This window comes from Zonotrichia leucophrys, chromosome 4 (genome assembly GCF_028769735.1).
Source record: "Zonotrichia leucophrys gambelii isolate GWCS_2022_RI chromosome 4, RI_Zleu_2.0, whole genome shotgun sequence".
Taxonomy (NCBI): domain Eukaryota; kingdom Metazoa; phylum Chordata; class Aves; order Passeriformes; family Passerellidae; genus Zonotrichia; species Zonotrichia leucophrys.
In genome coordinates, this window is record NC_088173.1 from 39,703,384 (window position 1) to 39,729,353 (window position 25,970).

The following is a 25,970-nucleotide window of genomic DNA, read 5'->3' on the forward strand; positions in this document are numbered from 1 at the left end:
TTGATTTAATAAATCAGGAAAAAAAAATCTGTTAGGAAGACTAGAAGGATGCAGGTGGCACTTCTGTCTTTAAGAGGAGCAAGAATACAATTATTTTAAAATGGAGAGGATGGTCAAACAGGTTGCCCTAAGGAGTTCCTACTAATGGAAGTACCAGCATGTACTAGAGAAGCTGCATTACAGCCTTCCCAAATGCACTCCAGTCAAATGGTTTAGGTATCTACTGAGCTCCAAGCAAGCACCACCATTATCCATGTGTTCTGCACGTGACTGCATCCTAGGAAGCTCGCTCTGACTGCTGCTGCTGAACAAGTGAGAAATCTTACTGAATTCTGATCTAACTCTCCATGTCTCCTACTACATTATGTCTTGCTTCTGCACCCTTGGCCCTGCCTTGCCAGACCTCTAGCTTCTCCTGGGGACAATGAGGGTGGTGATTTAGGATGAATCAGGACTGAAGTCAAAAGGACTCTTGTTCTTGAAGTCCGCATTCATGTGCTATTGAGAACAAAGTACACAAACATTACAGAGATTTAAAGAAGAAAGCGAGAAAGGGAGAAGAGAGAAAGTCAAGAAGGCATGAGGCAGGTGCCCTGTAGAACTGGCATCCCCTTTGCCATGGGCTTACTTTATAATAATAAACAAGAAAAAATACTAATTCTCCTCCCTGTTTCCTGAATATCCAACTTGTGATCCAGAGTCTGATTTGCAGTGGTTCAAGTGACCATGGCTGTAAGTAAAATCAATGGAAACTGCACTTTGGACATACTAAGGGCTATAAAATGCCAAGTACTTAGACCCTGAGGTCCTAAATATCATAAATCATGAATCCCAAATCAGTGGGTATGTCTGAGCTTAATCTGTGCCTTATCTCCTCAACTGTAAAATAGGGGTAATAACCACTCATCTCATAGATTAAACAATGCTTGTGAAGCACTTAGATATTAGCGAAATCACCACAAAAAAAGCTTTGTAAGAAATGAGTAATTATGTATTCTGAGCAAGAGATGAATAGTAATCAGCAGTGAAGGCACAGGACCATACATGGGGCAACGAAAAGAATATAAGACATTGAATAGCTGCTCATTAATTGAACACCATCCAATCTCTTCAATGAACAAGGCAGAGGTGTAATGGAAAAAACTGTATGGGACTGTGTTATTAAGGCTGAATCAGGAATCATTACATGCAGCGCAGATGAACAAAGACGCAGGCCACTAACGTTCATTACTTTCATACTTAGTGACGATTCTGGAAACTTGATTTTTTTTTTCCCCTATCCAATATATTTTAAAAAAGCAAACTTTAAAAAATGAACCAGTTCAAACCCCCTGAAACCCACCACTGCACCTAATACAAGAAACCACCGAGGAGCAGTAACTCCAAACTGCTTGTTTCTACAGGCTCTTATCATAGACAAGGTACATGCAGAAGCCAAACATCATCATCACTCTTGAAATAGGTGGGAATGGACTGATTAACTCATGTTCCCTATTTTAGGGCCCTGGATTTGGCAACTCAACAGTGAGAAATGGCACCAAATAATTTTGTAGGTTAAAAATAGGTAATATATTTTTGGTCTAACAAAATTTTCTCTCTGTAAACAATATAGACCTGTGGGTGCTGACCATGGGCCATTATTATTTCTAAAAAACCTGACAAAACTGCCTCTGTCAAAGTCTAGTCTTCAAACCTAACAGAGACACTCACAAACTTCAACAACCAAAAACTGTGCTCCAAAAAAAGGATGAAATCCTGGCTTCATTTAAGGCAATGGGAGATTTGCCATTACCTTTCCCACTCTATTTATATCCGAGATGCTAGCAGATGCCTTGTTCCCTCTGTCTACAACAGACAGATCTGTATGTACATTTTCTCTCTCTTTTTTTTTTTTTTTTTTGTCTGAAGACTGTTTTCCCACCCCTTATTTAAAATGGGATTAGGAGACACAAAAAGATGCTTTGTTTCTAGCCTGATATATTTATTTTCCAGTTTTATCTGTTAAGAATTTCTTTTGGCCACAACACTGCAAAATTCCTTATCTCTAACACTGGAGTGCTGAAGGCCCCTTGCAGGATTATCCCCTTTTGACTTTTAACTACTTATCCTGAAACTGGAAGAGCCTTTTCAGGTTTGAAAAATTTTCAGGAATTTTAAGGGTTGTAGAAGGGAAGTGCTATTTGGTCCTAAAAGTGAGAATTATAACACTGCTTCTGAAGGCTGCCAAGGCAGGCAGATAACAGCATTTTATAAAGTAATATGTCTTAAGAAGCACTACCATAGCTGTAAGGAGCTAAAGCACCTGATTAAGGATGTTTTATGATATTTTATATGTTTTGTACTGTTAGATACAGATCTTGTCAATGTATTTCTGTCCAACTGCAAATGCCAATTTAAATGTCCGCTCATGCTTTAATTATCCCTTTTGTTATATTGTATCAGGTATTACAAAACATATCAAAAAAAACCCATCAACAAAAACCTGATGGGGCCCGGGGCGGTACCTACAGAGCCTTAGCTGGGTAGGATGGAGTTCTTTCAAAAGGACTTCACTCTCCTGAGCTTCTTTTGAACTCAAAGAGAAAAGTCATTGCAGGAGACAAACATTAATCAGCTAGCACAAATACAAAGCAATTCTGCCTTATGCAAGATACTTAACATCCATCTTACATCCATTTACATCCATTTCTAAAAACTGAAGTTCTGTACTCCTGTGAAGATCTAGTCATTCACCATCATTACAAATGGAATATTCTAAAAACGTTATTAGCTAGTCCACCCTCTCTATTACTCACACTTCCTCCATTTTCAGAGTCAGCTGAAGTCTCCAGCCTCACCAGAATACAGCATTAACCAAAAGAGACCTCTTTGGCTTATCCTTTACTACCACAGAGAACTAAATTATATCACTGGCTACTTCTCTTAAGAGCAATTCCAAAGTAGGCACTTAAATCCTTCGTACTCTTTTTAGGAAAGTGCCCCCACAAAAGTATCTCTTTTTTGGTGGTTTACAGCATTCTTAAAATAGCAAACTAACTAATGGGATTTTTACCCATTTACTCTTATTTCAGTCAGTTCTTAGTTCAAAATAAATTCTCCTCCCTCTTGGTTGACTATTCCTCAACTGCAATATTTATAGACAGTAATCATGTCCCAACTTAGATTCTTTTTGGGTAAGCTAAAAAGAGCTAAAAGCATTCAGCCACCTAACATAAGATAAATTTTTATTTCTCAGATAATTTCAAAAGCTCTCCTCATGTGTTTACCTGATTTTGAATCAAGCTGTTTTTAACATGCTGGTGACCAGAAGTATACTCAACACTCCACATATGCATTCTCAGCATCACTTATACCATGACAGTGTGAATACTTCCCTGATGGCTTGAAATACTTGGTGCATCTGAATTTTACACATCCATTTTATGCAACTCAACTCTGCAAGTGGCTCAGCCAACTTGGAACTACTACCCAGAAGACGAATTTCCCAGGAAGCACCCTGTCTGTCTTTCCTATAGGAAAAGAGATCCATTCCTTTTTAAGGAAAAGGCCGTTGACATACTCAAGAAAACACTGAACTAATAGCTGTAGCATTGGAACATCTGTTAGCCAAATATTTGTGGCTACTTTAAATCAGCATGCACTGACAGAGCCACCCCCCTCTAGGACGACTCTGACCTGCTGGAATGCTACCCTGTGATGTGTTAAAAAGAAAACAACAACAATAACAAATTACTGGAACTGAGTTCCCTGAAACATCATAGGAATGCCAAAATTTCCCTGCTCTTAACAGGATGTAGAAGGTAAGTCTGTATGGTGCTTGAATTTGGTGCTTGAATTTGAGGCAGTGGAAGGCTTCTGCCCAAGAGAAACCGACCTTACCACTGCATCCATGCTCCATTTACTGGGTATCTGTGCTTGTGCAGGCTGACTATCTCCTACTGAGCATATTATTTTACAGACCAAGCAGGCTAGAAATTAATATTCATAAAACAAAGAAGAAAAGACAAATGACAGAGTGCAGGAGAAGAATAGCTGCATGCAGCCCTGTGCGTGCGTTTTTCAAGGCTAGACAGCTGCCTGTATTTAAATTCTCATACTCATCTATCCCTCTCCACAGCAACACCAGCTCACACTGTAAATAAGTTACCCTCAAAAAAACTGCAAATGTTGAGAAGTCTTGGGGGAGGGAAGAAATTATTAATGCTTTTGGAAAGGAATGAATGCAGATTTTCAGCTTCCTTGATACAAAATATTTTTTGTATCATTTTCACAGCTATTAACCAACTTATGTTCTTTGTGGCACTGCAGCTGCTAAGCCCACTCATTCTGTGCTTGTTTTCAAAGCAAGACACTCCGTCACCTTGGTGGTTCCCAAATCTCCCCCGTCCATCTGAAATGCCACCACATTCTGCCTGCTCCCCTGGTGCTCCACTTCACAGTCACCTGAATGCATCCAGCATTTTTCACTGAACACTGGGCAGTGTTTTCCATACAGCCCACGTATTCCAAGGACCCAAAAGAAAAGATTTTCCTTACATTTCACCTCTGCCCAGCTTTAAAATATTCTGTTGCAATATATGTTAGATTCTTTACTCTTTCCTTTTTTTCTTATGTCTCAACTCTTGCTGCCTGGGGATTTTTTTACTCCTTTTTGGGGTCCCATTGCAAATTTTTTTAGCACCTTCCTCCTACCAGTCTCCTCAACTCTGAGCTCTTAGTAACTAAAGCCAGCCTGGAGAAGGAACCAAGACTTAATTTCACAGAGCAATACTGCCTGCCAGAGCTAAACCCAGGAAAAGTCCTTTTCATATATCCATGAAAGCATGGAAGGCTGGTGGCAGCTTCAAACCTATAATGACTTAATTATTTAAATTTTATTTTACACCTATTAACCATAGCATATCAAGTAAGAGTAGCAGCTGCTACATGAATTTGACCAGCTCACTTGCCCTCAGCAGATCACCCATCTGCTTGCTCTTCACCTAATATTCCTGTTTGATAGGTTGTAAAACAGATTCTTGCAACAGGTCAGAAACAGAGTCAACTTCAAATCCCACATAAAAATTTCTATGAAAACATATGGACATCTATACTGAGTGATGTCAAATTTAGAGAGGCCACGGACCTTAGGAAAGTGGATAAAAGGAAAATTGCAGCCTGTTATGGAAAAACACTGACTCCATTACAGTGAATGAACAGAAGAGTGGAGAGTGAAGAACTGTATGTATAATTAATTATAGTAATACAGACCTACAAAATTCATGGCTGTACACACAGCAAAATGGTGTGCAAAACGCCTGTTATGTGTCAACTTCAGCTTCATACAGCATAAAAAGTATTGCTTTATAAAATGATCAATACAGTGAACTTCCCTGCTCACCAGTGGCTTTCTACAAAAAGTTATGCTAATTAGACAAATTATTTAAGAGTCATGTATGCTAGCATTCCTCATACCTTGATAAGTATTCCACTTCAACTGAAATGAAAACAAAACCAATAAACAAGGGAGGCACACAGAGAGAGGCTTTTTTTATCTTCCACCAGGGCCTATAAAAGTTCTTCAACTTGCAGTGCATAGGAAAAGCACCTATTTCTGAGAAACAGGTAGGATTTCTTTGTTCTTACACGGCTCACTTAGGGGCACAGCAAGTTTGTAACATCCAGGAGGCATCAAATCAGACTGAAAACTTTCCTTCAGCCAAATTATCCCTCCACTCTAAACTGACAAAAGTTTAGGTGAGGAAAAAAAAAAACCCACAACCCTAGAAACTTCCGTTGTTGTGCCTGTGTTTTTACTTCAGAGCTTATTTTCTTAACTTAAAATCGAAAAACTAGCTGTAAGGTTAACCTTCTGCTACAGAAATCAAGAGCAGAATCTGACCTCTACTGAATTATCCCATCTTTGTATTTTAAAAAAAGGACAAGCTTCCTTATAACTGATCCAATATAATTTTTAATGCTCCCATTTTAAGTAGCTAAAAATTTCCAAGTAAATATGCAAAATAACTTGAAGAAAATGGTCATTTTTGCTGTAGTCTTTAGCAGCATATGAAGATTAAAAAAATGCCTTCCTTTCTTCTTGCTTCCAAGCCAAAGGAAGAATAAAAGATTAGCAACTTATGAAACAATATAAATTTTGATTTAGGAGAGATTACCTCATACTTGTCTGGAACTTGAACAAATGAAGACTGAAAATGCAAAGCATAGGCAAGAACAGCTGTGATTTCTGACTTCAAGCCTGCTACTCTCCTTAGAGAAAGCTGCTTCAGTGGAAAAAGAGAAGACAAGCCTCGCCAGGTGCTTTAGGTTCCCTCACAGTACAGTGTATTCTCAGAATATGACTCTATATTGATTGCAAATTCAAGTTTAAATGACTTTAGGGCGGGCCATATCTGTAATTGAGGAAAAAACCCATAGAATAAAATTAACCTATGTAAAAATGTATTCTAAATGTATACACCTTAACTTTTGCAGTGACACCATTTACCAACACTTTTACAGCCCAAAGATTTTTAATGCTTGCAAGGCAGATCAAATTTATGTTAATGACAAAATCATGTTTCTTCATACCAGTCTCCTGTTCATCAGTCAGTCATCAAAAAGCCTGTACCTACTTGATACTAAAACTAGTACTTGAATAATTTACAGCCTTGGATTTAATGCCACTTGAAATTACTTTTGAAATTTTACCATTAAACCCATTTTAGTACTCCTTTTGGTCTGCACCTCTCCTTCTCCTAAATCCATCAGACATTTCCTGAAACTTTCAATATACAATTAACTGGGAATACAATTACCAGATTTATAATTTGAAATGCAAGCTTTAGTCTCTTTGTTCTACTTAGTTTCTTGGGTTTAAATTACAATACATTTCTTATTTTCTGTTATAATCTCTCTGGGTTTGTAGGATTTCAGAGGAGCCTGAAGGAACTGGCAGTCAATGGCTGTTCATGGTGTGCTGACAATGTTAACCATTCCAGCTGACACCCAAAAAGGCGGGTAGTGTGCAGAGTTCTCTCTCTACAAACCCCTCTTTTTTCTGCTTCCATGCTTTTTGACCCAATTTGTCTCCCCACTTCATAGAGGGGCTGAGTTGGAGGAGACCTTTAAAGTTCCTTACAAAAAGGCACATCATCAACTGAGGAACATTCAGTAGATCATGAAAGAAATGTGTGCGTCCCTGTGCTACAAATATTTAATTGTTTCAATTATTTCAAATAGGAAACCTCAGGAAGGGGTTTTTATTGGTCCTGTTCTCAACTGAAAAATTTATGACGACTCTACAAGAAACCTCTTGTTACAAAACTACCTACAAAAACTTTTATTTGTATGGATTGTGCCAGGATGTTTGAAGCCAATATGTGTGTAATGTTTTTGCTATGCCCTTTTGAGGCCAACACTCTACAATATATTAAAAAAAGTGGAAGCCAAGACAAAATTTCAGTGTCTGCCTAGCAACAATGCTACTGGTAGCATCAAGAACTCAGTCATGTGCATGTCATGACAAAGAAATCTAGACAGTGTTCACATACCACTGGTAGGTACATGTATCTTACTATAATGACTCTTAAAAATGTATTTTAAACTAATTTAAAGCACATCAAATTTTTAGGGATGATGGGGTAGCTTTCTCTTTCATTTTAAAATTATTTTTGCATGACTTGCAAACTTTCGGTAATTACTGATCAGTTTTAATTACATTTAAAAAATGTCTTTCTATGCCTGATCAGAGAGTAATCCTTTCCTAATAATTTTGTCTTCTGAGGCTTGAAAACTGCTTGCTGCTCTGTTAACTCTTAAAGGGATTCCTTAGTAATTTTTCATATATTCCTGTAAATCTGGATGGGAACATCCATCATGCTGTGTTGGAATGGTCAGCAAAAGAGATGCAAACGTGGGCAAATAGTACCTTGAAATTACAGTGATTCAAGACTGGAGAGGAAGCTTTTCTGAGAGGCAGGAAAGGAGGCAGGGAGACAACAGAAGGTGCTGTCATTTCACACACTGTGTGCATGTATATGGAAAGCTTCACCATCACCACCACCCAACCAAAAAATATCTCAAGATTCAGAGGTCAGCTCAGATGTGGGTGCCTGAAGAGCCATCCAGGATGTGGTGTGGAAGTTCATGGAGGAAATCACTCAGCCAGAAAAAAGAAGGTTTTCAAGTTCACGTGCTATATCAAGCAACTAAATGCTCAAGAAGAAGTTGGGGAATGAGGAAATCAAGGTCAGCTACTACACAACTTTAAGAGGAGATGTTTTCAGCAAGGGGAAACCTTTTCCATGTCCTTATAACTTTGGGAAGTTAATTTCAATTAGATTGACACTTCTGATGATGGATAGATAAATAGATTGATAGACATTACACGAAGCCTTGACTTCAGTGACGCACAAGCCCTCCAGGTCTATTTAACAGAGAGCTAAATCCTTATTGCCATCAGAAGTAGATTTAATGATCACAGAAGAAATTAATCACACCTCACACTGCCTCACTCAGTGCACAAGCTGGACACCATATTAAGAACCTATTTTTTTCCTTCTAGGGTTTTTTCATGAAGATAAATCAGTGAGTAGCTATCTCCTACTTCATCTGTGGTTGTGAGAACATTTACTCATCAGCAGAGACTTCCAAAACCCTATACGGTATTTATGCCCTTCACATGCCATGAACTCTTTATAATCAGATATTAAAAACTTTATCCACTTGATGAAGTTGCTTACAAAGTCTGTAAAGGTCATTCAACATATTTTTTTTCATAGAATTTTACCAACAGCAGAAAACACACAGGAAAATTTATATGTATATATATATATATATATATTTTATAAAACAAAAAAAAAGATTTTGTCTTTTGTGTTGATATTTTTTGTGTTTTCTTACCTTCTACTGCTCTCTTGAAGAAAACTTTACAGCTGCCACATGTAACCACCCCGTAATGACATCCAGATGCTTCATCTCCACACACCAAACACACTTTGGAAGGTCTTGAAGATCCAGTTGATACACTTCTCAATGAAGAGCTGGAGTGAATACAATCAAACAAAACAAAGCAGATATGAATATTTCAAATCACACCAGCCATAATACAAAGTTCAATTAAGAATTTATAACAGGTATATTGCTCAAGGCACCTAACAATTAGGAAACCACAACTCTTTCTGGCAGTGCCTAGCTGAATACACAAATTGCATTAATTAGTAAGTGCAATATTTTTACTGTCTGTTTTAAAACACCCATAATATATCAATGTTAATGTGAGAAGTTACCACAAGGGCAGTGGAATTTATTGGTAGCAGATGATTAAAACTGAAAATAAAAAACAAACTAACTAACAAACCATTCTGGCAGCAACCTGGCAGCTATAAATTTTCTTTCTGTTTTCTTTATTTGTTTGAAGCCTTCACAGCTAAGGAGTACCTGTAAGAAAAGCTCTAAGGCCTTGTGATGAAGTAGTGCAGCAAGGTGGTATGTACTCCCCTGTCTGTGCTCCTGCTTACCCCTGCAGTAGTTCATGATCTTATTTCTGATATTCCTGCAATTTAGCACCTTACTTCTCATGTAGTTTTGAAGCCTTTGTACATTCTGCAAGTGCAGAAGATTTTCCCATGTGCCTGTAGGTGCCAGAAAAGCAGCACTGGAGGTTCAGACCATCCTCAAGTTTGGTACAGAGATGCACCTTACAAGCCTGATTCAATCACCTACCTCTGTCTCAAACTGCAGGGTACCATTAGGAAACATTTTCCACTCTCAAGGACAATGCTTTTCATAAACAAGTCACACTTCCTGATCCTGTGAGTATCCTTCCCCCAGGAACTAGAAATGCCACCCTAATGCAATGGGCATGGTTGGAGAAACATGCCAGATCCTGAAGGAGATGAAAGCTTTGGATCCCTCCCATGTCTCCATGGGGCTGGAGAGAGACTATTTCCTTCCACACAGCCTCTCTGCTCCAGGTAAACCTCTTGCATTTCTTATATGTTATCTCTCTGAATGCTGCCAAACAACTACAAAAAACAACCCTGAAAGACTTCCCACCAGCAGGGAAATTATCAGGCAGGTCAAACTGCAGGTCCTAGGCTGTTTGTCCATCAGCCACTGGGAAACAAAGTCCACAGGCAGTCTTAATTCAAATATGAGATAATGAGCTTGCTTAAGAAATCTCAAGTATGAACCCTTTGCCTTTTTCCAAATTTCTAACTTCCTTTAAAGAGGTATGCAGAGGCCAAGTGATTTATCCACAGGGCATAGCTCAAATGTCAGTCCAAATGAGGGACCACAGCTCCCCTGGCCTACAGCTTTACTGCAACATCAAATCTAAATGTCTGCTTAAATGACAGCGCTCAGATGTTAATCAAAATGTTCCAAATAGTATTCATTCCTGCTCTTGTCTGCTCACTAGTCTGTTAGATTTACTAGTTTTAGTCCCCATGCTATTTATACTCTCATTACATAACATCACACTACTTGATAATTGCTAGGTGATGGCATTAGCTCATCTGTTAAGAGAGAAAGCCTCACCAAACCCATGTTAAAATAAGTTCTGCGTGCTCCAGTCACAGTCATACCTGCACACACTGCAATAATTTACCCCCAGGAAAAGTAACTTTTCCAGGATTTGCCAAGGCTGTGCTGGTATTCAGCTCTGATGTGTTAAGACAAAGTAAAACACTTTCTCCCTCCAGCACGTTCCATACTGCATGAAAAAATTAGACCTCCCATTAAACAAAAATCTATAAAAGGTGTCTACTTTCTACAGAAAATGCCAGTAACCTGGAAAACTCACCTTGAAAATTCTCTTTCTTTCACTGCAAACATCAGTATTTTGCCTGAGATGGGAAACACTTCAATTCTGATGTAAGACCAAAATGTCTCAGGGGATTTTTAATTTTGATGCTGAGTGTTCCCATTTCTTCATAAGACTGGCAAAAACTTTCCTAGTCTTTCTACCCTGAAAGAGGTCAGTGTATTTTTTTTGATATCTAAAAAAGAGGTAATTTTATTAGAGAGCTTTTCCTGTAGAGAAATGGAGGTTTCCAGGGTATCACAGTAGTGTGCATGATTTTTATTTTTATATATATACGCACGCACATGCTTCTCTCTATATATATACTGCATATATATATGTAATTATGTATTATTTTTAGTTGAAAATAAATTGTCATGTAGGATTTGCAGAAGGTGGGAGAACCTTTTTTTAGACACAAGCTACCCTACAAAATTGCACTTTCACAGAATTATTAGGTTAAAAAAAAGTCAGCAAAGACAAATTAAGACACCAGTTGATCCATGACTATTATTAAATGCCTGCCTAAGACGCAATCTATAGCATATTTTATATAGTGCTCCTCTCCACTGAAGACTTGAGTACAGCTGGAAGGTACAGCCTGAATACAAAGTATGTATTCAGCTACTCAGCCACAGCATCACAGGTGGAAGCTCAACATTGTGCAATTAAATCAAATTAACTCATTCTTTTATTCAGTTTAAAAGTGGAATACATGAAAACACAGATGAGGCATTTTCATTCTTAACAGGAGTATCAAACAAGAATTGTTCTCAAATACTTTGCTGCAAAGAAACATTGATATTTGCTGTTGGTACTTCAATCTCCTCCAACCTGTGCCAGCTCTGGCTATGATTGCCTCCAATGAACAATGTTTGACTTTAAAAAAAAATCTCTTATTTTTCTCTTTCACCCATACTATACCAGAGTACTTGCCAATTCAAAATGCTGCTGTAATACCTCACACAAAGGTAAAGTGGTGCAAATAATAAAAGGCTGAGCCCAAAAATATGCTCAAATCACAAGCTAAACCTCAGGATAACTCATTCTCTCCATGGAAGCTTTTCTTTCCAAACAAGGCACACACAGATGGTTGTACCTTTTCCTCCTAAATCTCTCTCTTTTCAAGCTGTCATGCCTTCCCTTAGTGACCATTGTGAAAAATATCTGACTGATTAGGAACCTACCCCCTGGCCTTTATTTCAAGGCCAGACATCCAGTGTGGATGACATAAGAAGATATTTAATTTATTCATCACTTTCATTAAATCAATTCTTCTTATTAATCATCATAGCCCTTTATTCTATAATATGCATAGGCAGAGAAACTAAAGACACTAAAACCCCCACATTGAAATTACTTCGCATGCATGCTCCAAGTTAAATATTTCCCTTTGCATTAATTTTCCACATCAGCATGCTGTAAATTTTTGGCCAGTAAAAATGCCTAATGTAAACTGGCATGTGGGAAAAGTTACAGGCAGGTAACACTTAATAAGCAAACTATCAGTGTTAAACTCAGTTTATTATAACAGAGATATATACATTAATTTAATTTTGCTCCCTGTTTTTGGAGATAAGTTTGATTATTTGCTCCAGATGAGAAGTTTAGTTACAATACTACAAGTTACTTAAGCAACAAGTCATTCTCTCTTCTGGAATATCCAAGAGCTGATCCATGTAAGAATGAATACCATAAAAAATATTAGAAACTTTACAATTGACTCCCTGGAAGATAACTAGCCTAGTGCCAAATATCTACTAGAATGACACTAAATCTAATGGCATATGTGGGCCACAGCAGGTTTCAATCTTAAAATTCAGATTGAGTGAAAACACTGTATTTACCAAAAACCAAATCAGAGCATATACCCTATTGCTCTGATATTTACCATGTTTTTTAAAAAAAATTTTACACAACAGGATGTTGTTGAGCCAGGACATTCCTTGTGGGTGGCAAGCTAGTTTCAATATAAGATCCCAACTGAAAACACCAGAAATGTGAAAGAGTGCCAAAGAGCTGGCTACTCATTCCCATTTTCAGAAGCCAGTGGCTCCCATAGGTTGATTGGGATGTTGCTGCTTGGGTGTTGCTGCTTTCATGCTTCTCTCATTATTTCTAATACAACAACAAGAATAGGCAAACACAGCCCCACACCCCTCCCATAAAACCCAACAGGATCCAAAGAGGAGATTCACCAGAGCATGCATATTTTATCCCAATGCTGCTACAGCCAAGGGCAGCACAGGGGGTTTAACAATGCCAAATGTATCTCCTAAATGATTGCTAAAACGGTTGCTTCGATGGCTCCAGTAACATTTGTCACGTTGCAGGGTATGTGATTAAGAATAAGCCTGATTTATTATCCCTAACAGTGCAAATGCTGGCAGTTAAATGCTGACCTTGACTAGCCATTGCCATCAAGCTCATTTGTGTCTCTCAGAGTTGGCTTTAGTAATAGTTATATGGAGAATTAATAAGAAATAACAGATTTTGTAAAGAAGAGTCAATAAACCCACAGATAATCCAGCATTTTAAAAGCTGATTATATAGGTTATTATGCTTTCCAAACCAGATGTCATACAGGAGCACAGTTTAAACAAATGATGCCTCTCTGATGATAAAATGAAGCACTCCAAAGAAGCATAAGCCACAATATGTATTCCAAAGTCATTTGTTCCAAGCGCTTTTATTATTATGAGATCTAGATGAGTCCTTTTTAATTCCACATCATTGACTTTTCTTTTTAATAGTGAAATTTTCTGGCAGTAAAACAAACAGAAGGAACTCGGGTACACCTCAATAAATAAAGGTATGCAAAAACAAAGGTAAAAAGAACTTGAGATTATAGAATCATATTTTTACCACAAGAAGAAAAGAAAGTAACTGTAAGAGGAAGAATAATCAGGATATTCAAGATGCAGAGGCTGCCAGCAGTTTATTTCTACCCTCTCATCTCATTTCTGAAGGAGTATAACCTCCCTGGAGTCATCTTCTGCTGGGAACTAGCACCTAAAAACATGATAGTAAACTCTGCACTGTAAATACTGCAGTTAACCTACCTGTGGCCCAAAACAAGAGCTGGGCATTTTACTTCTCTTAGCAGCTCTCCCAGCACCTTCTTTTCTCTAACTCGTTGTTCCCTCAGCCATCATAGTAGACAGCAAAGAAACCATGTCCTTTTCACATTACTTCCATTATTTTTGTGCATGTCCACATAATATTTTCACTGTCCAAGATAATTCTGTTACTCCTTTAGAAAGTGACATACTAGTCAGAACTTGTCCAGTAGATTATTTATTAAACCAATTCACTCCACAATGATGGTAGTCACAACCTCCCCCAGTGCCATGTATCTATAATCTCCCAGATTCTGCTCCATGCTGCCTGCTTTAATTGTCAATACTGATGTTTGACCAGCATCAGTTTTTGTTGTATAACCTGAATTTTTAAACAGCTTCACTGCAGGAAAGAACCCTGGCTCTCTCCTATAACTACTTGAATAAAGCAGATTAGCAGGCTGGAAAATGGTGTTTCTTAAATGTCAGAGTATATAAACCAATCTTCTTGTCAGCAGACCAAGAAAGCAGAGAGGAGTGAGGAGGTGCAGAGATGAAATGATCAGAATTTTGGAGGAGAAGGCAGTCACGTGGGACCTCGGGAACGCTGAGCTAAGGAGGAACTGCTGGAACCCAACCGCCCCTGATCCCCTCAGCAGCAACCCTCCCAGAGCAGGCAGAGCAACATTTACCCTCTTTGAGAGCTTATTTAAAAAACAAACAAGCAAACAACAAATAGAATTCAGTAGCTGTGATATTACATTTAAATTAGTGGTCAGTCTCAATTAGTTCTTTAGGGGTTTTTTGTTTCTTTTTAAAGTACAGAGCTTTTGTATTCCAAGAGAGAAACCCTTCAATTATTTGAACTTCAAACACTACAACCTTTTTTAATCTTAAGAAATGCTCAGTATGATGGAACATGAAGGAATTGGAAGGGAAGTGCATTTAGTTAAGAAAAAGCAAGCTGAGAACCTGGATGGTGTTTTTCCTCGGCAGCTCCAGCTTTCACTCGAAGTTACTTTATTTAGCAATGCCTAAGGGTCACACATCACACTTTCATACCTGGATCGTAATTATGATAACAAGCAAACTCTGACATGCACTAATAGAAAAGGCTCCAACCTTTTTTCCAAGCCCCACCAAATCTAAAAAGATGCACTCAGGATTTAAAAAAAGCATTTAAGTTCCAATGTTTATTCGGCAAATAGAATCTGATGCGTTCTGTGCCGCAGTCAAAGTGAACAGGTTCCTGTATTTAGCTTAACCTTAAGGCATATGTTGATTTTACAAAATGAAGCAAGTGTGCTATGCTCCTTCAGTTCCCATTTACCTTAGTGGATGCTGACAGGACTCAGCATTTTCCTCCATCCAGCTGTAAACCTTGACTTTTCCTTGACCTTTTCTACTGAAATATTTTGGTAGCAACTATAGTCGGCAATCCAAATTTTACCTCCAAATATTTGGCTGACTACAGAAAAATATAAACTTAAGCATCAATGAAAGCGTGTTCTGATGGACTGAAACTGAGGAGCACTTATTTCCTAGGGAAATAAAACTAATTTTTACCCAGTGATTTAGTGATCAGAGAAGTATAACATCCTCCTACTTTTCTTCTGCAATGCACTTTTCTCCTCTAACTGCTGTCACAACCTACCAAGACACAACTGCCCCAGGGAAATAAAATTTCCTTGCTCTGCAGGTTTTTCAGTATATAGATATAGTTATCTATTGAAATGGAATGGTTAACCTAAAAGGGGAGTCTCCTATCAGGATAAAGCCTTTGGATTTGGAAGGCAGAGAACTCCAGTAAGCCTCACAGTGCATTTGCTCTAACATTTCATATTTGGCCCACTTATAGAATTAGTGCAGTTTAAATGCATGCAATGCTGGTGTTTGTGCTGCTGATTATAAATTGCTATGTATAGCAAGATAAGGCAGGAACAGTTTATCTGGAAAATTATCTGGTTAATTATTGAAAGTCTGCTTGAGGGGGCAGGGAGTACGTTTAACTCTTTCTTTTCCTGCACCTGCTCACCTGCCCTAACTAGGAGGAGACACACAGCTTGGAAGATCCAATTTTTCACAGCACCATCTCATTTTCCACTACTGAAAACGATGCAAGCCATTGTGCACCCTGGTAACTCTCCTACCAGGGCACAGCAGTGTTTACCTGGTGAAGCCCTGCTGCCTTCTCAGTCAGAAACATTTTAAATCTGCATAAAATGCCATTACTCCTATTGATTACTCCTCCTTGCTGATGGGGGCACCAGTGGGAAATCGTAACCATGAGGAATTTCAGGCAAGACAAGACTGCACAAGTGCATTGCTCTGCTACTGAAGGATTCCGAGACAAAGAAAACTGAATAAGCAAGGGAGAAAAATGCACAAAGAAGGAAAATGCAGGGAGATGCTACCAGTAATAAAAGCATCTCTTTAAAAAGCCTCCTCCTTTTAAAAGCAGGCTCTCAACTTTAGTTGAAGTTCTTCCCTCAGAGTCTAAACAAGCAACTCCTTAAAAACACCTTCCTTTGTTTGAAAGTTTATTTTATGAAACACTTATTACATCAACCTGAAATGACATTGATGACCAGAATATTGACTATTAATGACCTTAAGAAATGTCATTTCGTTGCAGACAAAAATCTACCTGATATGTCTGGCAACAGTTTGGCCCCAAAGTACTAAAAGAATAACTGTATTAAAACTATTAGTTTACAACAGAAGCAGCTTGGTCCAGTTGGACGTACTTTCCTATTACCAAGTGTTTGCTTTGACTTCTGAGTGCATGACATGCTTACAGAGAAAGCTACCACACCATTAATACCCTAACCACAACATAAAAAGTTTACAAGAGTTCCATAATCAAATAAATTTTTTTCAAAATTAAATTATTTCATAACAGCAAAAAGTAAACTGAACTGCCATCCACTGTCTACTGGGGATTAAAATACCACAATAGAAAAACCTCCAGAGCAACCATAAAACCATAGGGGAAAAATGCACCAAAGCACAAAAAAAAGGTTACCATGGGAACAAAGGCTATTTTCCAACTTGTCACATAATAGCCCCAGTATGGCAGACCTTTACTCATAAGAGCAATCCCACAGGCTTAGGAAGGCAACATGTATTATTACTGCTTGATCTGAAAAAAATCTAAGGGGAAAATGGAGTGGTGGGTTTGGTCTTTTAAAGCCCTTATGCCCCCCTCCCCTCCCATCCACCAAGACAAAAAAATATGGTGGATGTTGAAAGAATATTGGAATTACAGCACTAGTGTTTGCTATATTAAAATACCACACAGGAACAGAAAAGAGAAGCAGGAAGGTCTGCACACCAATCTAAACTTCAGAAACAGGACTTTGGGGAGAATGAAAAGCAACAGAGAGCTCGCAGTATCACTTGGCATGAAGTACCAACACAGAACTTAGGGCTAAGACTTCAGCCCATGAGTCCTATCAGAGAAATTCCTGACAATAACAGACTTGAGTATCTTGCAAGATGCAGGGAGCACTGTGAACACTTGTAAAAAGAAGTCTGGAAAAAATAAATAAACCCCCCTAAAATGATCTCCCCCCTAAAATGATCTCACAAAGCAATAATCCTTAATAAGATTAGGGACAGGTACTTATATTTTACTGGAAGTTTTCTGCTTGGCACTGGCTTCAGATGATACAGTGAGAACCAAACTCCAACTTTACCATCATCTCTCATTAACAGTATTTTAAAAGACTAACAGTCACATTATTTTGAAACAACTGTCAACTTCTAAAACCACTATTTGAAATAATTATGGCTTCCTTCTCACTAACATTTTTCCATTTTTAGGAATTCAACCTGTTCATTGTGTTTTAATGCATGTCACTATTACTTGATACATGAAACAGGATGACTCTTGCAGCTCTAAGTATACAGATATGGAGGTAGTTTGTAAATTTGGTTTTTCCATCATCCTGGTCTCACAGCCCAAACCAAACACCTTCCTAAAAGTAGATGGTAGGGTTTCCACGTCTATCTTTACTAATCCTGTCTTGCCTAAACAATCACTTTCCTTCCCAGTCTCTCTGCCTCTCAGATGCTTACCAACAGTTTGCAATTGGATCCCCTCCAGCAATCATGATTCCAGTCCAACCTGTGAATTTTGTCACAGGTGAAACAGCCTTCTCCGGCTTCATCTATGCTTTTAAAAACTGTGATGATTAGCAGAGCACACAAGCAAGCAGCAGCTCCAGTTCAGACAGGGACATCACTTCCCACTTGTCCCACCTCCACGTACAGTGACAATTTGCAGAGAGCCTTACCCTTGTATTTACCCCAAGGTAAGTTCACTCCTGTTGGTGGTGATATTGTTGGCTGCCACATTTACTTGCACACTTCAAGTTCTTATGTTTTCCTTGCCTGTTGTTCATATGGAGGGTCAGGCAAGTGTGAGCCAAAAGAGATACATAAATGAGTATTCAACAGCCCAATTTCCCATCCTACTCCTATGGAAGGAATGCAGATACTCTTTCCATACTTCTTCCTAATTTAGAAAGTCAGGTAAGTTGACAATGGGCAGGGTGGAGAGAAGAGAAATGCAAATCACTCGTCTTTGTAGTGCCTTCCTCTCTTCATTTGCTTCCAAAAGGGCTTGTCTTGAAATGGACGCAGAGAAAAAGAGGGTTTAAACTCATCATCACCAGTTAGAAAGCCACTGCATACTTGCACCCATGAGAGAAATCAGGAAGACAGGATTGCCAGAGCAGCTGATGCCATACTCCAGCATAGGCATAACTTGCATGTATGTAAATGCACCAACCACACTCATGCTGTACAGCCTTCAGAGTGACTTACAATTTTCAATTTCACATAACCCTTGGATTTATGTATAATAATGCCTATTTTGGGCACCTGGAAACCATGAGAGAAAAATGGTTTAGGTGACAAAACAGAACAGCATCAGATCCAAAATGCAGTTATTCAAAGTTCAACATAAAAGCAAAGAATTTTGAGCAGAAGCACTATTGAATCTTGGAAGAAACAGTTTTAGAAACTAGATGCACAGTTAACATTCCAGAATCTCTTTTAAAATCAACAATAATTACATAATAGAAAACCTCTGCTCCTATTAACTAAATAAAAACTCTATTGATAGCTCCTCAAAGTGGAAGGTAGAATCAATGGCATATGTTTTAAAAATATTCCAAACCCCAAGTCCTTTCAACTCCCCTTTCTCTATTTTCACAGCAAGTATAACCGCTGACATGTAATACAGCTATACTGTATTAAGTAACCATAAATTTTAACTTTTAAATCAATTAAAATACTCCTCCATTATATGTCAGAGTGACAAGTAATAGCCTGCTGAGTGCCATGGAAAATTTTGGTCAAATAGCAGATGAGGGCTGCAATCACTGACTGATACCTAGAGCAAAGGCTTTTGGTAATTCTCCCACAAGAAATCACAATTGCTGACAAAGTTCAAATTTGTCTTGACAGGATTGTCAAGGCAAACTAGAAACGTTCACAATTGCAAGTCAAAGAATTCATTTTTATTCAGCTGAAATTCACTCTACTGCTCACATACTAATGATACACAGGACTGTACCTACCACTCTCTCCGGCTGAGGAGCTGAAACCCAGACAGCAAAGACCAAAGGAAAATGGGAGCACTAAGAAAGCACAGACCAGGAGAGTTATGTTCAACAACCAACACAGCTCATCTCCTAAATCCTCTGCTACATCCTGCCAGAACCCTCTTGCAATGTATAGCAGGCCTTGATTTTGGAAGGCAGCTTGCATTTAACTTCAGTGGGAATAAGAGCTGGTACAATAAGTAAAAATACCAGCATCCCTCCCATGTCAGGAAAAGGATGTTTAACTGTTTATGCACAAAAGCACACTACTGTAGAGGTAGACAGAGAGTTTATGAGTGTGCATAACGAAGTGCTTATGCATAAATTTATACAAGTTATACAGAAATCAAGGTGTATAGCAGTGAGCAAACATTATTACTTGCTAATCCATCACCCCCCTAGAACTCACTTATGCAGTCTGTTTGTGGCACAGACTTTCAATTTCCTTTAGCAAGGACTGCAATATTTGCATTCATTGTTATACCACAAATATTATTACTCACTGACAAAACGGGTCCCACACAAAGCCAATTAAAACCAAAGAACCTGGTGACACATTCTTTGCTTCATTAAGCAGTATCATCAAATCACTGAAAGGACTGGGTTGGAAGGGACCTTGGGACTCATCTGGTGCCAACCTCCCGCCATGGGCAAGGGCACTTTCCACCTGACCATGTTGCTGAAACCCCATTTAACCTGGCTTTGAATTTCTGCCTATTCTAAAACAATCTGCTTTGCCTCTCCCCCACCCCGCCCTGCCTCCTGTAGCCACCAAAATTATTTCTGTTCAGAACAGGTGTGCAATATGCAGAATAAGCATTTGGGGAAGAAAGAAGATGACTCAACAAAGAGTAAGCTTTGAGCAGCCATGGATTCAAAAGTTGCTGCAACCAGAGTGTAACTCAGTTTCATCACACAGCTGGAGGATCCAAGAAGGCCCCATCTGCCCACCTTCAGGCTTCAGACCACTTCACCCCATGCAGCTCCTGGTGTGGGAGATCACTGCTGTCACAAAGACAGAAGAAACCTGGAGCTTCCTACTTCTATATTGATTTTTCATGTTCCTAAAGAATATATACAAAATAAAGAGTAGAGCTCTAAAGTTTATGAAAATGCTTTGCTATTTAAAAAAGTATTGTCATTCAAGAGCAAAAAATAATGAAGCTGTGTTTCCTGGGTCTTTCTCCTTCCTGCTTGCAACATTTAACAGGCAAAAAAATGTGAACTAGCCCCTTTCCTCTAGTGGGGGCACTAATTGGGTGCCTTTCCTCCTTCCAGTCACTTCTCTTAATGGAACTGGTAAGAGATAACAGCTGAAATGGAATAGCTGTAATAGCTACCCACTGTCAAATTTAGTTGAAGTTGGCTGACATTCAAAACTTATTAGGTGGGAACACACAGACAGCTCAGTTACATAAAGATCTCCTTAAGCTCTGTCTAGGGGTCTGCTGGACTTGCTACTGTAAACCAGGGACTTTTTGCAGCATGTTATCTGTTATCAGATACTCATCTGATTCACTTATTCCTGTTTGTTTACCCCAAATAAAGTGTTCCACTTCTGCACTTGTCTATAGATGTCTAGTTATTGAATTTGCAAAAGCTTGACCACACTGGAGAGAGCTGTTGTCTTTTTTGTGGTTTTGGACTCCAAATGTGGACTTTCCTTGAAGACACCCTTGCAATATTTCCTGGACTTTACTCAAAGCCATTCTGATATTAACGAGCCCAAACAAAGCAGCTTCAGGCAACACTGTCCATACCTTCCCTTGAAAATCTGTATTTGTGCTCCTATATCAACAAAAACAGTGTTTCTAAGCTGCTTAAACACACTTGCAAGAACTTGCCAAAACCTTTCCCAGGCTTTTTACACCAGCAAGCACTCAAAGACAGTTCAAGAGGAACTCACTAAAGCTTGGGAGAAGTGAGGCTGTTATCCAAATTTCGGAGTCATACAGAGGAATTTTAATAAAAGTAAATGCATACCAAGCACTTGTTTGAAGTTCAGCACTTCTTTCATTCCAGAAACACTGCTTTAATCTCACAAATGCTGCTCTGCCTTTTGTTACCCTTGCTGGTGACTGTGCTGTCAAGTGCAGCAGCGCTCGGGCAACTTGCTGCAGGAGCGGCACAAATTGCCTACAAATGTCAAGCCCATGAACGTCTCCCAGCAGAGCGAAAATGAAGCAGCACCTCAAGTTTGCCTCACACAAGTGTTCAGGCCAAGCTGCTTGGCGGAATAACGTGGGGAGTCAGTCCCTCCTGCTCTCAGCCCTCCAGGAACCAGCTGCAGAGGCTGGCAGAGAGCGGCAGGCTGCAGGTTATCAGCTGCATGACCTTGGACTTGAGGCAAAGAGCTCAATTCCCCCAACCTTGTGACACAGGGTGCAGTTTTCCCTAGCACAGACACCAAACAGGTCAAGAAGCAGCCCTGCCTACAAGATATCAACGTGGATCAGGGCAGGGATGAAGCCTCATGCCCATCTCAAGGAGGAAAGCTGTGATGCTTTGCCCCAGCTGAAAGCACGCACCAGAGCTGCCAACTCAACTTCTTCCCAAAAATCTAGTTTGCTGAAGCCTGAAGAAACCCTTGAGATTAATGGTATTACAGGCTTTGGTTTACTTGACAAAGAAAATATACAGGCCTTTATTCTCAGCTTTTCTGAGATTTCCTTGGCTGAAAAACTGCATTAACTGTTCCTCAACCAAGCTCAACCTCCAGTCACAGATGACCATTATTCCAGCAAAGGTAGAAGTTTCTTTTTCCTGCAAGAAGTGAATGAATACACCATTTTCCAAGGCATGAGCTCTACTCTTGTTGTAGAGTTGAATGTCTGCATGCTTGAACTCCTGAGGAATCATCTACTTGTCCCTGATGCCTGCAAACAGTCTTGCCCTTGCCAGGCCAGGTGGTGCTCCCTGAACAGAAGAACCACAAGTGCCTACTGCTCTTCTCTGTAGTATTTACAGGACAGTCAGAAGGGCTTGTGCTGTTTTGCTGCCTGCTGGTCTTGGCTGGGTAGGTCAGAAACCTTCATTTAATGCTTCATTAAAGATGATACATAGAAATTTTAATAAAGTGGTGAAGTGTTCACTTCATTGATTTGGCTTTCCCTTGCAGCTGGTTCTCAGCATTTGACCATCTTCCCAATGAATTGATGCAACAGCCACAGACCTTCATATCTGTACTTAGCCTTTACTGCCATTATGATTTCAGCTTAAACCAATGGCAACCCCACTACTGCCTCTTATTTTTGCAGGAACTGCACCTGCAGCTACAACAAATTCAAATTCACGGCGGCCACAATGAAAGCAGAGCTGGCCAACATCACTGTGACAGGTCCTTAGAAACACTGGTCCCACCTGGCAGCAGAAGGTATAACAACTGCACAAAAATTCAGGGAAAGAACAGTGGCTTTCATAAATATTGTAGATACTGCTTAAAGCACAATCTACAAATAATGCAACTGCCCATGCTCCTTAAGGCATTTAGCATCTATTTTAAAGTTACTATGGTTGCATGAAAAGAAAAAAAAAATCCACCCAACAAACTATGATATGAAGAGAGTCTAAGTCCATGAATGAATATTGATAAACTGCTGATCGTGATGCGCCATAATTATTCTTAGAGCATGAGGTCACAATCCTAAATTATGAAACTGCTGAAATAATATTTTTAAAGTTTCATCTTTCCCTTATGCATAAAAATCTCTGCTAAGCCTGCAAAATCTTGACCTCAAATGTAAGGACATTATGCTACTTTAATAAATTATATAGAAGGCTTGACTTGTGATCAAGAAAATATTAAGGCTTGGGTTATTATATTTTACATTATTTCTTTGCTCATTAAACCTGAAGAGCTTTCATTAAGAATAGAGAGTAATTCAATTCACTGACATATTATTAACAAAACATGATATGCATATTTAAATTCCAATGCTGTGAAAGAGATGACAGGGATAAACTGGACAGCTGAAATCCAGATGATACAGAAGAAAACCAGGACCTTGTATAAAAAGAAAAGGCTTTAACATTTTAACTTACTCCAAATTTATTCCAATGGGCATTATGCCCTGAAAAAAAGAAGTTCACAGAAAAAAATACAGATTACTTTGGATACTGCTGTCTTGAGCAAATGAACTTCAAGTCTATACTTAATTAGAAGTAGATGGCAAATTTTGTTGGTGTCTCCTATTCCTGTAGAAAATTTGACATCCTGCTCCTGTTGCTGATAAGGCTGCAGAGGCCTGTCTGCACGACTGAGAAGTTCCTGACCAAGGCTGTTACTCAAGTGCACAAGTACAGCCATGGCTCCAATTAACTATTTATGAGCTGTTCCACTGCTCTAGAAAAACTGCACTATCAGAAAAAACCCGCTCATTAGAAAGCAGCCTGTTAAGGTATTTTTAAATATAACAGTGCAATTTCAGTAGACACATGCACATTATTTTTTAAGGAGAAAAGGAACCAAAGCGTTTTCCTCTGGAGCTGAGTGGTTTAAAATTTTAATGAAGAAAGGATTTAGGATTGTATTGTAAGAAACAAGGTCTCATTGACAGAAATGTAGTTAAGATAATCCTGCAAATCTTTCCCATTATATTATTTCTGTGCCCTTTTACCCTAGGCATGCATATGCTTCCAATAAGTCTGAAGACTGGCAGGGAAAAAAGGGACTGGGTGCTGCTTCCAGGTGACTCCTCCTGTAAGGGAATCTCTGCCACAGCTTCCCTTTATATCCCCAACACTACTGGAAATAACCGCACTCCAAAGCTGAAATTCCTCTCTCAAATGGTTCAAAATTTCAATCATTTAAGCGAATAAGTGGCAAAATTATTCTCTTCTGATTATGCTAAGCAGATGGGGAGATGTGGGGGAGAATATGGCAAACCTGTCCTAGTCAATCAACTCTATCAACAGCTCTAAACTCGAGGGTGCTCTGGGGTGCTCTGGCTACTACTGATAGCACAGAAAGATTATATCCAGTGCTTCTGTGTTCTACACTCCTCAAGTCTTTCAAGAAATTCACACAGGTAAAACAGTCACTACTACCTGAAGCGGTGTCCTTCATTCCCACCTTTCTGCAATTTCCTTATACAAAGCACCCCGGAAGCCATCTTACCTAATGCTTTACCAGGCTGAGATATTTTGGACAAACCACAAAAAATATTTTGTAACTAAATTATCAGATTGATGGGTGACACCAAAGCACGACCTGTCAAACTGAACTTAACCGTCTAAATTACTGTCTACCCAGTTGTTTCAAATGCATGTCACTTTGTTAGTCCAAATGAGCTTGTAGCTTAAAATACTCCTGCATCCCACACATTTGTTCCTGGAAGGTAACGTGATGGAGCCCATCTGAAATTCTGTCTGGCATGTTTACCTGCTCAAGCCCTCCCTTTACTTTGCAGCATCCTCCCCCCTTGCTCCCTTGCTGTGAGTCCATCAGAACAACATTTTCCTGCAACAGAGCACGTGAATATCCATCACTTGCACGAGGAGGACACGTTTGGCAGGGAAATTAGCGAGTGGAAAACCTTGTTGGAAATTGCTGACACCTCGATGCTACCTTACTGCTCACACCTGATCTTAACATTCACCCACCCACATGGCCAGATCTCCAAGGATGACTCGAGGGGTCCAACACCTCACCAGTTCACTTCTGTATATTAATGCTGACAGTCCAACAGCCCTCCTTTCCCTCTCCCTCTCACTTCTCTTCTCTATGTCCTCATAAACAATGCCACCTAAAAATAAAATGCTATGTGAGAACAACAAAGGGCAATAGTGAGACTTAGCCCAGCAGCAGCAGAGCCAAAGTATGACATTTTCAGCTGCTGCATGCTGCTAACTCCAATCCTGTTAGGGCCAACTTCAAAACTGTCTCAGATTGGATACAGAAACACAATTCTGAGCTGCTCCAGAGCTCTGGTTTAGTTCGCTGCCAGCCTGCAGAGGAGAGCTAACAGAGCAGAGGACAAATGACATGCATGAAAAATAATGATCCTCTCTCACCACAAACCTCCTGAATTCTCTGCAAAGGATGTATAGGAAATACAGGAGAGGTCATATAGGTACCCACTGAAAAAAAAAATAGACTATAACAGTAATAATAATAATAATAACAACAACAATTTGGTCTTGTTTTTCCTAGTAATACAAAATCAGTGTTGAGCTGTCTGATCAGCATCTTAGCGTACTACCATTGATATAGTTTTTCTTTTCCTATATTTTCTAATAATCTTCCAGCCTTTTGCCTTTCAGCTGAAGGCAATCTCTTCACACTTTATGCATCATGGAGCCAAAATGGGTACAACAATGTTTAACAATGAGTCCCTGAAATCTCTTGGGAGAAGAGAGGGAAAAGATAAGAAGAAAGAAATTAAGGAGTATATTTAATCCTATCTCTTACCATTTTACCATAACATGGTGGGAGGGGGAAGAAAAGGAGAAAGTCTAATTTAGTGGTCTGAATGATATTTTGGAAGCTCTGCATGCTTCCAAGGCTACTTCTAA

General features: G+C 39.2%; 1 protein-coding gene across 7 annotated transcripts in view; it reads right to left on the bottom strand.

The window, feature by feature from the left end:
* The window catches only part of NR3C2 (nuclear receptor subfamily 3 group C member 2), a 188,421-nt gene that overhangs the window by 69,540 nt on the left and 92,911 nt on the right, over nucleotides 1-25,970 (bottom strand). For all 7 annotated transcript variants that reach the window (XM_064711241.1, XM_064711245.1, XM_064711242.1 and 4 more), the window contains one exon: nucleotides 8,884-9,023. In XM_064711241.1, the coding sequence (XP_064567311.1) occupies nucleotides 8,884-9,023 (140 nt within the window). The remainder of the gene's footprint in view (nucleotides 1-8,883; nucleotides 9,024-25,970) is intronic.